Genomic DNA, 13,624 nt, shown 5'->3' with positions numbered 1-13,624 from the left:
ATAGCAGTGACAATGCTGGATTCTTAACCCACTGAACCACCAGAGAACTCCAAGCTGTGCTTATTAATTTGAATTAACTGGAGTACAATTTCTTTTTGTCTTTTCTAGGGCCGAACCTATGGCATATGGAGGTTCCCAGGCTAGGGGTCAAATCAGAGCTATAGCTGCCAGCCTATGCCAGAGCCATAGCAACAGGGGATCCTTAACCCACTGAGCGATGCCAGGGATTGAACTTGTAACCTCGTGGTTCCTAGTCGGATTCATTAACCACTGAGCCAAGAGGAGAACTCCTGGAGTACAATTTCTATTCCTCACAACTAAAACACTTTTTCTCCTTGCCTTTTTTTTTTCCAATAGCTGCACCTGTGGGATATGGAAGTTCCTGGGCTAGGGGTGAATCAGAGCTGCAGCTGCCAGCCTACCACAGCCACAGCAACGCCAGATCTTTAACCCACCGAGCAAAGCTAGGGATTGAATCTGCATCCGTACAGAGACTAAGTCAGGTTCTCAACCCACTGAGCCACAACGGTTCCAGAACTCCCTAAAACAGCCTTGATGGAACCCTGTGCCAAGGTTTCTATCAACCATCTCTCATCCCACCATCATCGCCTTCCTTCTCTGAGCTAACAGAATTCCAATTTTGTGTTCAAGAGGCTGTGGGGAGTCCTTCTGTGGGAGTAGGCCCTTCCTTCCCCAGCCATAGTAGAGGACTCATGCTGGGATGGGCATGTGACCCAGGTTTGATCAATGTGGAATGATGGTAAATCTGCTGGAGGACTTCCCTTTCCAACTAAAAACAACAGACCTTTCAGGAAGACAACCTTCTGTGACTGTTCCTTCCCCATTTCACATCCTTTGGAAAAAAAATTGATGCTCGGCACTTTGGCAGCCATATCGTGACCATGAGGTTTCACACATAGGGTCAAATGGTCAGCAGGCAGAGGATGGTGGAGAGGAAAGGCAAAACCAAGCTGGGTTCTTGGAGTTTCCATTGTGGCTCAGCAGTAATGAATCTGACTAGTATCCATGAGGATGCAGGTTTGATCCCTGGCCCCGACTCAATGGGTTAAGGATCTGGCCTTGTTGTGAGCTGTGGTGTAGGCCGCAGATTCGGCTTGGGTCTTGCATTGCTATGGCTGTAGTGTAGGCTGGCAGCTACAGCTCCAATTTAATCCCTAGCCTGGGAACCTCCATACCTCTCAGGTGTGGCCCTCAAAAAAAGAAGAAGAAGAAGCCGGGTCCTTGATGACAACTGTTGAGCTGCCTAATTCTCTAGGCTTGTTGTTAAATGAAGAATTAATATTCTAATGGTTTAAGCTGCTATTGACTGGTTTTACTGTTTCTCACAGCCCAAAGTTATCCCAGTCCTTTGATGTTTATTGTAGTAACCAAGGGAGACTGCTGATCTCATCCTTCAAGGCTCTCTGTCGCTTAACATTATTTGAAAATAATGAATACCTGGAGTTCCCTGGTGGCTCAGTGGGTTAAGGAGGTGGTATTGTCACTGCTGTGGCTCTGGCTACTGCTATGGCTCAGATTTGATCCCTGGCCCAGGAACTTCCCCAGCCAAAAAAAAACAAAAAAACAAAAAGAATATTCATTCATATTCATTTCGAAGTCCATCTCTAAGATATTCTTTGGTCTTGCTGCCTGCACATCTCATTGATACTGAACATACTTGAAGTAAGAGAAAGAAAGTAACCATATAACTCTAGCTACCTTTTGACATCTTTTGCCATTTTCTAAAATCTTTCCTAACACCGAGAGAAACTGATGACATTTCCATTAATAGAAAGGGGAGCCTTTGGGTAGTTCAAAAATTAGACACAAGGTCTTTAGCTAAAGGCCTTGTGCATATCAGATGCTTGAGCGACTTTTGTAGCAGCTTTCATATGATTCAATAATATTGATTTTACAAAAGGGCAGGCAATTTAGAAGGCAAAGAGTTTTCAACTTTCATTTCCTCAAGAAACAAAGCCCTCAACTACAAGCCGCTTTACTCCAGCCCCTAGAAAACAATTCTGCCAACCAAGCCCTCCTTTCCCTCTGCAGCCCTCAGCTCCTCCAGGTTATTTGAGGGTGAAAAAGAGTGGACTTGCTCATCCGGCAGTGTCTGGCCAGCTGGAAGGCAAAAAAGACAAGCAAAGGTTGTGGGTTACCCAGGAGAGCTCAGCAGACCAGCAATAATTAGTGCTTTAGCCACTCAGGGTGCAAGGAAATGTGGGTGTCAGAGAGCAGAAACTCTGCCAAACTGCCCCCCTCCCCACTACCTGCCTGCCTGGGCCAGGGGGGCTGCAGCCCATATATTTAGGGACATGAGACTGTTTGCAATCAACCTAGGGCCTGAGCCTGACAAAGTCACCCACTGGGACCTCTTCACCATTGGAATGTGTTGTTTCCAACAACTCAAAAGTCACAATTGGCAGCCAGCTGTGCAACTCTTCCCCCTTGCTGGAAAGATTGTCCCATTAAAGCATATTAAAACACTGAGCTTACCCTGAACAAAGTTGGTGAGACCATTAAGCTGAAGCGTCACTAGGATGCTATGACAAATGGACAAACTTCGACCCTTGCAATGTCCATCACCGATATGTTTTAATAAAGATGAACGTACACGTTTGGCTTCTTTGCAATGTTCACTCCAAGCAGATACCTCCAAGCAGAGGGTCGGTCTTCTCTGGCCTTTGATGGGATCTGGCATCTGTCCCTAGGTTCCTGCCTTCATGATGGGTAAAGGCTCGTGGAAACTAAATCCTAGAGGTGGATGTTGTCTGCTGAGATGCAGGGTCAGCCCTTCCTCTTGAGGCCAATCCCCAAAGCTGGTTGACCTCCCTTCTCTTACTTTGAAAATGCACTTGTTTCATACCTCTGGACCCTCCTGTTCCTCCCCACCTGCAGCATCCCTGCCGTGCGGTCCACCACTGGAAACCCCGGAGCGTCCTCTGTGTAAAGACCAAGCTAGCCCTTGACAGCAGGGGCAGCAGAGAATCTAGGGAGAAAGGATTCCTGGTCCCCTACCCCGAGCGGGTGGTTGGTGTAGCATCTTTCCATTTCTCCATCCACTTGGCCACACACCACGCTCAAAATCCAAAGCGCTGAAACCTGAGTTAACTGTTTTCTTGCCCCAAGAGTCACCAACTAGACTGACTGAGGACGGGGCCAGAAGAGAAGCCCCCAGTGCAGCCTTTGCTGCTTCCAGGGTGTGGGGGGCTGCTTTGGCTGTGGGCTTGGTCCTCACCTCTATTTGCCTTCACCCCCAGTTCCTGGCAATAACAGCTTTCTGAGGTTGTCATCTGGTACAAGCCCAGTCATCTTCCTGGACACATCTGGATCTCCTGGAACCAGGGACAGCAACTCCAGGAGGGGGCCAGGTGGAGGCATGCGGCTCAAGTTCAAATTCATGTCCATCCGCCAGAGTCCCCACTACTCAGGCCCTTGGGGCAGGGGCGCAAACTGAGGGGCCCCTTCCCTGGGAGCTTTTCTCAGACCCAAGAAAAAGCTGCTCAGGCTACACCCAAGTCACCTGCAATTTCAAAGAAGAAAGCCTGGGGCTGGGGGTGCAGGACAAACCTAAGAACAGGTGACAGGTGTCACCTTACTGGGCGACAGGTCTCACAGGGTTTGGGCCTGGACTGTACAGAGATCTTTGGGTGGTTGTTCACCGAGGGTGTGACCAGCTGACTCTGGATGGTGTCTGGCTGGCTACTGGCGTCACCGGGCACTCCTGAAGTGGCAGTTTTCCCATGCAGATCCACAGGTTACTAACAAACCTCCACACACATACAGAAGACCCCCCAGAGCAAAAGCCTCCCCATCCCCGGGTGGATCTCGATGAATATGAGCAGAGTCAAGACACAAAACCTCGTCGGTCCAGGTGGAGTTCTAGGGTGAGTTCTTGATGTCGGCAGTGACGGCTGGTGCCCCAGCAGGGCTCCACCAGCTCCCCACGCTCTACAGCTTCCAAGACCAGCTCAGCCCCGCCATTGGTCACTATTCCTGAGAGCCTGAGTTTGACCTGGCGACACCTGTGCCGTGTGCCCCTCGGCCGACCATCTCCTGGCCCCACTCCCGGTGGCTGGACTCCTGCAGTCCACGGCCTTTGGTCTCGATGGGCAAAAAGCAGGAGGCCAGGGCAGCCAGGAGGCAGCAGCCGCTGTAAACAGCCAGCGTCAAGTACACGGAAGATTCCAGCATCACCTGAGGGAGGGAGACACATGCCGGTGAGGGCATCTCTTCTGAAACACAGGCGCTACCAACCATTCTGATAACATGGAGGATGCCAAGCCCTCTTGGAAGCCCCCTCTATCATTGTCCCATGGAGCCCTCATGACCGCTTTATGAGATAAGCACACCATGCCCCTTTTACAGAAGGAAGAACTGAGGCTCAAAGAGGGTTAAGTAGCATATCCAAGATCATACAAAGACAAAGGATGGCTCAGATTTGAACCCAGATCCCATTAGGCTGAAGAATCTGTTTATAACTACCTTTTATCCCAAAGCAGTGTATCTGTTAACTTCCTAGCTTTATGGCCCCAGGGAAAATCCTGCAGCAGCACTAACTCTTATTCCAAAGGGGCAGAAGAGCCAAAGCCACCTTCTAACAAGAAGATGCCTCATGCAACACCATCATTAGCAGGCACATGGCAAGCTGTTAACAGGTGCTAGTTAATAGTGACACACACTGGCCAAATGCCACGGCAGAATAGAATGGCTAAAACAGGTGTTGGAATTCTACTTCCCCAACATATCCAGAGAGGTGAAATTCTTATAGACAGAATGCTGATGGGCGGTTGCTGGGGGCTGGAGGATGGTGAGATAGGGACTGGTTGCTTAATGGACACAGAGTTATATTTGGGGATGAAGAAAATGTTTGGGAGCTAGATAGAGGTAGTGGTTGCCAGCATCATGAATGCACTGCACGCCACCCTATCATTCAACGGTTAGTTTTATGTTATGTGATTTTTTACCTCGACTTTTATTTGTCATGCCTGTGGCACACGGAAGTTCCCGGGCCAGGGATCAAACCCATGTCTCAGCAGAGATCTGAGCCACAGCAGTGACAATGCCAGATCCTTAATCCACTGAGCCACCAGGAAACACCTACCTCAATTTTTTAAAAAGTGATTAAAAACAGGAACCAAATGAATTGGATAGTAAAAAAGCAAAAAGACCTCAAAATAAGATTCCCCCCTTTACAAAAGGTTTTTTTTTTTTTTTTTTTGTCATTTCTTGGGCTGCTCCCGTGGCATATGGAGGTTCCCAGGCTAGGGGTCGAATTGGAGCTGTAGCCGCCAGCCTACGCCAGAGCCACAGCAACACGGGATCCAAGCCGCATCTGAGACCTACACCACAGCTCACGGCAACGCCGGATCGTTAACCCACTAAGCAAGGGCAGGGATCGAACCTGCAACCTCACGGTTCCTAGTTGGATTCGTTAACCACTGCGCCATGATGGGAACTCCCACAAAAGGTTTTTGTAAAGACACAAAGAGCTGCAAAATCCTGCAATGACACCTCATTATCCAATTCAGAAACCAGGGACAGGATCATATGTTTCCAATGGAGGCATGGGGGCCTGCTTGTTCTCAATCAAATTGGTTTCAGCCATATCATCAGAAAGACAGGAGTTTGATTCCCAGCTCTTCTACCTCCCAGCTGTGTGACCTTGAACAGGTCTCTTGCCCCTTCTGAGCCTCAGTTTTCTCATTTGTGAGTGATACTGCTTCTTTTGTAGGATGGGCTGCCAGGATGAGAGAGGAGGACGCAGACCAAGGGCAGAGCAGCAGCTCAGCTTATAATAACGGCTGCCCTCTCTGTATTTGGGGTGACACCTACCTGAGCAATGAACGGGGTGATGAGAGCGCCCACCCTTGCCATGCCGCTGCAGGTGCCCAGGCCCAGCGCTCGGGTCGCCGTGGGGTAGACCTGAAACACAGCCGCCAAAGTGGCCACACTGAGAAAATGCAGGCCTCTCCTCCCCTCTGGCCCAGGAACAATGGGATTATCCCCTGACTCTGCTGTGGTTGGGCGTGAGTTAGGATGAGTCCTTCAAGGGTTCGGGATTTCATTAAGGGGTGGAAGAGGGGGGTGGGGTGGAGTGGGGGGAAGAGTGGGGTGGGAAGTCTCACCCCAAAGAGGAAAGGAAACTCAACTGAGAAAGAGGGTAAGAGCCAAGCTGGGGGTGGGAACTTGGCAAGAGGGTCCTTCTGCCCTGGCTGGTTCTATCCAAATGGATGAATATATAAGTACTAAATTCCTATTTTTCCCTTCTGTCATGAAGAATTTCAAGCACAGACTGAAGCAGAATAGTATAACCAATCCTCTGTGGCCTGTGCTTCTTTCAGTCACATTCTCTCACTTCCTTCCCTGCCTAAGTTATATGAAGGCAGATTCTAGAGATATCATTTCATCAACTGGGTATTTCAGTACGTGCTACTTTGATTTTTTTCCCCCTCTTTGAGAAAGATTGTGGACTTTCCCGTGTCCATCTTTGAGCTTTTCTAACAGTGTGATTTAAAAAATTTCTTTTGGCTGCACCTGTGGCCTTTTGGAAGTTCCCAGGCCACAATTGAATCTGAATCGCAGCTGTGACCTATGCCACAGCTGTGGCAATGCCAGATCCTTAACCTGCTGCACTGCAGTGGGAACTCCCAGGACGATTTTTAATTTTTATTGATTTTTTTTAGGGCCATACCCACGGCATATTCAGGTTCCCAGGCTAGGGGTGGAATTGGAGCTGTAGCTGCCTGCCTACACCACAGCCACAGCAACACCAGATCCAGACTGTATCTGTGACTACATTACAGCTCATGGCAATGCTGGATCCTTAACCCACTGAGCGAGGCCAGGGATCAAATGTACATCCTCATGGATACTAGTCAGATTCATTTCAGCTAAGCCACGACAGGAACTCCCCAGCATGATTTTTTTTTTTTTGTCTTTTTAGGGCCATACCCTTGGCATATGGAGGTTCCCAGACTAGGGGTCTAATCGGAGCTGTTTCCCCCAGCCTACGCCAGAGCCACAGCAACACCAGATCTGAGCCATGTCTGTGACCTACACCACAGCTCATGACAACACCGGATCCTTAACCCACTGAGTGAGGCCAGGGATTGAACCCACAACCTAGTCGGATTCATTTCTGCTGCACCACAACGGGAACTCCAACCCACCATGATTTTTAATTATTGCACAGAATTCTATTATTTGGATCAATCATCATTTATTTAACCAATTTTTTATTGTTAGGAATAGCCGTCTGGATTAATTTAAGCCAGGAGTCAGCAATTTTTTTCTTAAAGGGCCAGAGTGAATAATTTGGGCTCTGGGGGATTTCTGGTCTCTGGCAACTAAGCAGTTCTGCCACAACAGCACTTGAAGGAGTGTGGTGTGTTCCAATAGAGCTTTATTTTATTTTATTTTTGGTCTTTTTGTCTTTTTAGGGCCGCACCCATGGCATATGGAGGTTCCCAGGCTAGGGGTCGAATCGAAGCTGTAGCAGCCGGCCTACACCACAGCCACAGGAATGCCAGATCTGAACCACATCTGTGACCTACACCACAGATCATGGCAACACCAGATCCTTAACCCACCGAGTGAAGCCAGGGATCGAACCTGCATCCTCATGGATGCTAGTCAGGTTCATTAACCACTGAGCCACGATGGGAACTCCCACCAATAAGTCTTTATAATGAACACTGAATTTCATATAATTTTCCATATTCTTTCAATTTTGCTTTCAACCATTTAAAAACATAAAAACCATTCTTAGCTCCTGGCCTGAACAAAAGAAGGCAGCAGTTTGGATATAGCCCTGGTGTAGATCTTGAGCCTCCCAGTCCCTACAGGGCAGGCAGCCTTTTAGTGTTTCCTGAGGCCCTTCTGGGAGGCTCCAGCAATCAATTCATAAGGCTTTGTTGAGGGGACACCAAGCTAGATGAGACAGTTAAAGAACAGGAGATCCAGGCCTTGTCTACAGGGACCCTGAGTAGGAGTCTCCTTGAGGGTGGCATGTGGCATGACTGAAAATACCAAAGTGGGGCACAGATGCAGAGGGCAAAATGAAGTCAGGAGAGGGGGAAATCTGGGAAGGTTTCCTGGAGGAGGCAGGCTTGGCACTGGGCCTGGAAGGTGAGCTGGAAGACTCTGGAGTGCTATGCAGACCTGAGGGCATGAGGGACAATCTAGACGGCTCCTCCTCCTGGAGTGGCATCTGGTACATACTATTTCTTCCCTCCCTTTGCCCCTATCTAAAATAAGATGAGATAAAATAAATACCAGGCATAACCCATAATTCCTGACTGTGGGAAAATGGTCACGCTCAGACACCATTGTATGAAGTGCCATGTTTGTGCCATGTTTTAGAGGGTGAATTTTTTTTCAATCTCTCTCAACATTTGCAATGTTTATTACAGGTTTTAATTCAGCAATCCTCCACCTTATTTATTCTAAAGAAAGCACACATGGTGCACAGAATAGGTGAAGCTGTTTTCCTCTGCACCGTAATGGTGAAGTTTGAAAACAATTTTGGAGTTCCCGTCGTGGCGCAGTGGTTGGCGAATCCGACTAGGAGACATGGGGTTGCGGGTTCGGTCCCTGGCTTTGCTCAGTGGGTTAATGATCCGGCGTTGCCGTGAGTTGTGGTGTAGGTTGCAGACGTGGCTCGGATCCCGCGTTGCTGTGGCTCTGGCGTAGGCTGGTGGCTACAGCTCCAATTCAACCCCTAGCCTGGGAACCTCCATATGCCGCAGGAGCGGCCCAAGAAATAACAACAACAACAACAACAACAAAAAGACAAAATGAAAACAATTTGAGTATTGATTGATAGGAGAATTGTTATAAGGTTATGATTTGCCCATACTTTACTATATAGTATAGTATATATAATACATATGATATAGTACAATAAAGTATACTGTATAATATATGCCATATAATGTGTATAATATGGTGTATATTATGTATGATCCTTTACTATGCTATATGTTATATATGACATATAATATATTACATACGCTGGAGTTCCTGTCATGGCTCAGGACACTATATAGCATAGTAAAGAACTGTACATAATGATATAGGATATAGATTCACCATATAGTACCGTACAATATGGTATAGCATAGCAATAGTTAATAAGAACAAAGAAGTTCCCTATGTCCTGAGTGCCTTGTCTTCTATCCTCCCTTCCAGAACCTCTCTCTACCCTTCTCCACCTGATTCTCTGCCCTGGGGGCTGACCAGTGTGGACCACAAAGGATTTCTTGGCTCTCTGGCTTCCAGTTGGGTTCAGCTAATGGGAAGCCCCGTGGGAGGGGGGAAGAAGGTGGAAGATGGAGGCCACCATGGTATTTATTCCCCTGCTTCTGCCCTCCCAGGCTGCCTCAGGTCATATTTGTCTCTCAACTAAAGGTCACAGCTTTTCTCCTCACAGCTCCCTCCTGGGACCCTGTTATACACCCTCTGCTCACCCCACAGGCCTTGGGTGGTAGCTGTGTGCCTAGCCTCCTGCACCCCATCATGAGCTCTGGGGCGCTGCTCCAACACTTTTTGGTTTCCCTGAGCCCTACCCCACACCATTGTAATTAGCCCCTTTATTAAACTCATCTGAATTGCTCAGTTGCCCAATGTGATACATGCACTAATATAAATTAGGAAAAAATCTGGGAGGTTATACAGTGAACCATTCAAGAAGGTGGTCTCTGGGAAGGCAGAATGTGGGGGTCCTTTAGACTGCCTTTTTAAAAAAATTTTTAATTATAGTTGACTTACAATGTTCTATCAATTTCTGCTATACAGCAAAGTGACCCAGTTATACATATATATATACACACACACACACACATTCTTTTTCTCACTTTATGCGCCATCATGTTCCATCACAAGTGATTGGACATAATTCCCTGTGCTGAACAGCAGGATCTCATTGCTTAGCCACACAAATGCAATAGTTTGCATCTGCTAACCCCAAACTCCCAGTTCATCCCATGCCTGCCCCCTCCCCCTTGTCAATCACAAGTCTGTTCTCCAAGTCCATGAGTTTGTTTCTTTTCTATAGATAGGCTCATTTGTGCCATATATTAGATTCCAGATATAAATGATATCTGGTATTTGTCTTTCTCTTTCTGACTTACTTCACTTAGTATGAGAATCTCTAGTTCCACCCATGTTGCTGCACATGGCATTATTTTATTCCTTTTTATGGCTGAGTAATCTGAGGTTTTTATATAGCCCTGTAACATTTGGAACTTGCACACTGAACATGAGCTTTTATAAGCAGAAAATAACGATTGAAAGAAAGCCTGAAATAATGAAGGCCTTCAGAGTTCCCACTCAGACTCAAGGACAAATTTCATTCGAAGGAGCCCAGCTGGGTGTTTCTGGAAACAGAGCTACCTCCCACTCTCTGCCCCCACTGCTCCCAGACATCTCTCCTACCTCAGGTGTGTAAACATAGGCTGCTTGGAAGCCTCCAGAAATAAACGCTCTTGCAATGAAGAGTAAAAGAGTGAGCATATTTCTAGAGAGAGAGAGAGAGAGGAAAAAAAAAAAGCAGATGAGCAGGTATTCTTTCTGTCAGCTTCTTTCAGTGATGTCTTATCTGCTCATGTTGACTGTACACCCTAGAAATCGGCCAAGCCCACCTCTACCCAATACGCACTCACACAGGCATGCAGACCCCCCCGCCCCATGCCCTCTCCAAGGGCCTACTCTGATAAGCTTATCATTCTCCAAAGCTCTATGTGGAGACAGAAACACCTGTGGTGCCCAGGGTAGGGACAAGGTTGGGGAGATGTAATATAAACAATCCAGAGTCCAGATAGGACCTAGTGGGAGCAGGAATCGAGCCAGGAACCAGTTGAACCAGGGAAAGTAAACTTCTATTCAGGATTTTCCAAATAATCCTGATTCCCAGTTTTCTGTTCCATTGTTCCCATAATGTCTTTGAACATCGGCTTCTGGATCTAGGCTGCATCTCCAGACCTTCCACAGATTGCTCATCTGTGATTTGGTCTGGGGCCTCTCTGGTCAAGAGAGGCCCAGGCCACTTGCGTATTTTGAGGCTCTTGATAGATGGAAAAGATGGAGAAATGCCAAAAGAGGATTATAAAACAGAGCCTTGAAATATGCAACAGATGAACACTCAATTTAACATGAATTAAACAGCTATGTGCACGACCTCATTGGGAGATGATGTCAAAAGTCTAAATGTGATGATGCAGGAGCAAAATTTGGACCAAAGTGCCCTGGAACCCCTACCTGCGTCAGAGGCCCCAACTTTGAGCCTGATCTTTTGGCCAGTTATGAGGTAGCCAAAAGCCTCAGTCCTAGTGAGGGGCTGGGGGGAGATCCCCAAGGGTTGTATCCACAGCCTGCAGACCCCAAGCTGAGAAACAAGCCTGCTGGCCAGAGAGAGCTGGTTTCACAACCCACCTTCCGACACAGATAAACAGCAGGAGACTGCAGAAGGAGAAAACGACGAAGCACAGGGCCATGGTCTTCTTGCGGCCCAGGCGGTCGATAATCCAGAGAGTCACAAGGACACCTGCAAGGGAGCAGGGGCGCCAGGGGAGGTCGCTTTGACGTGAGCCCCAGTGACCCCTACCTCCTGGTATTCACGCCTTGTGTCATTTCCTTCCCCTGACAGTGGGCTGGACCACAGCCACTCACTTCTAGTAACTAGGATTTGGCAGAAGTGATGGGATATCAATTCTTTTTTTTTTGAGTGAAAAAAAAATTTTTTCTTCTTTTTACAGCTGCACCTGCAGCATATGGAAGTTCCCAGCCCAGGGGTCAAATGAGAGCTGCAGCTGAGGCCTATGCCACAGCCACGCCGACACCGGATCCAAACCACATCTGCAAACTACGACACGGCTTGTGGCAACACCAGATCCTTAACCCAATGAATGAGGCCAGGGATTGAAACCACATCTTCACAGCCGCTATGTTGGCCGTGACACCATATATTGTTCTTAACCCACTGAACCACAACAGGAACTCCACGTCAAAAAAGTTTATATCAATATTTGAATTGATTAGGATGGAAAGACTTAGATGTAAGAGCAATCACCTTTGCTTTACATGCAGGTTGGGCTTTTTAACACCCCACTGATCCTTTCCAGCGTGACTGGTGTTGAGGAACAATTCTCCACAGGGATTTTGTATTTCTGTACATCTTATGAGCAGAGGCACTAGCTGTCCCTTTTTGTTCCAGGCTAGCATCTCAAGGTTGTTGGTATAGCCAACAGCCTTGGAAGAGAGCAATACTGTCTCCTTCTAGAGCAAGATGAAAGTCTGTTTACTGTCCAACATAATAAAGACAATGCCACTCTTCAGGGCAAAGGCAGAGCAGGTTTTTGGCAGCCCATTATAAAAGATGTGGGTTCCCTAGCTTGAGATGTCTCAGCTATGCTGTAAATCCATTGCATGTGTAAGATTCACCCGGATCCTTCCTCATCCTCTCCTTGGGACTCGGGGGGCAAGAAGAGCCAGCACTAACATACTAGGCAGGCTTCTGGCCATGCCTTGAGTAACAGTCTTTGGTCTCTGACCCAGGGGTCTCCTGCCAGCCGGTGTGAAACCGGGTAGCTTCACGCGTTAGCCTTCAAATAGACTAAAATGGCAGCCCTTTTGCAGGTCTCATCAACTTGTAGCTAACGACTGAAAATAAACCCCCGGCTTCCCTCAGCAATGGTATTTGCACCAGGCGGTACCAGGTCGAGCCACATTTCCAGGCTGCCCTGGTCCAGCCCCACCTCGTACAGGTCCCTCACCTGGGAACTCAGAGAGCGTGGTCCACAGCAGGTCCATGTAATCCTCCTTACTCAGGTACTCGCAGGCCAGGCTGCATTTTGCCTCTACGGCCTTCTTCCGGCTGGAGACTGGGAGGTGGAGACAGAGAGGAAGAGAGGCAGAGGCATGCGCAGTCTTGAACCGCACCCTCCTCCCCGCACCTCCTGCCTTGGGTAGGATTTGGCTGGAGCGTCAGGACTGGAGGACAGGCTCAGGGGTCAGACTCGGGTGTGCATCCCAACCAGCAGTGTTACAGCTGCATCTTTCTAAGCCCCAGGTTCCTTGTTAAACTGGGGCTATGGAAACCACAGGGCGAGGTGGCTGAGACTCCGAAAGCAGGTTATGTATAGGAATGTGCTTAGCCTGGAACTGGCACATCTAGGTGCTTAGGGGGCAGACAGATTCTAGGGTGGCCCCAGTGACCCCCGCCTATATTATTGGGCTTCCTTGATCCCACCTTCTCTCTCCCACACTCTGCTCATGCTACTCCATCCACATGGGTCTCCTTGCTGTTTCTTCAGTAAACAAGGCACATTCCTGCCCCAGGATCTTTGCACTGGCTGCTCTCTTCCTCAATTGCAGTTTACATATCCCCATGACTGATTTCCTCACCTCTTTCAAGTCTTCCTTTAAATCATCTCTCCTTCTCATTGAGGCCATCCTGACCACCCCACTTAAAACTTTGACTTATCCACAGCCCTTTACTTTGCCCCACAGTCCTGACCTCCCTTACTTTATCTTTTTTCCATCCCATATCACTTGTTAGGGAATAGACTGAAGGATTTTGAAATGGGCAAAAGGTCCTTGACCCCTTTATAGGTTAGCTCACCTT

At 48.0% G+C, this 13,624-nt stretch overlaps 1 protein-coding gene across 1 annotated transcript in view; it reads right to left on the bottom strand.

Moving 5' to 3' along the window:
- Positions 1–2,579: 2,579 nt before the first annotated feature.
- SVOP (SV2 related protein) overlaps positions 2,580–13,624 on the bottom strand; it is a 97,454-nt gene continuing 86,409 nt past the window's right edge. The window contains exons 12-16 of the mRNA XM_047761116.1: positions 12,774–12,881; positions 11,434–11,545; positions 10,438–10,519; positions 5,836–5,925; positions 2,580–4,197 (exon numbers count right to left, since the gene is read on the bottom strand). Coding sequence (XP_047617072.1) covers positions 3,991–4,197; positions 5,836–5,925; positions 10,438–10,519; positions 11,434–11,545; positions 12,774–12,881 — 599 coding nt within the window. The 3' untranslated portion in view covers positions 2,580–3,990. The remainder of the gene's footprint in view (positions 4,198–5,835; positions 5,926–10,437; positions 10,520–11,433; positions 11,546–12,773; positions 12,882–13,624) is intronic.

This window comes from Phacochoerus africanus, chromosome 15, assembly GCF_016906955.1.
Source record: "Phacochoerus africanus isolate WHEZ1 chromosome 15, ROS_Pafr_v1, whole genome shotgun sequence".
In the NCBI taxonomy this organism is placed as follows: Eukaryota; Metazoa; Chordata; class Mammalia; order Artiodactyla; family Suidae; genus Phacochoerus; species Phacochoerus africanus.
This window is presented reverse-complemented; position numbering and strand designations above follow the sequence as displayed.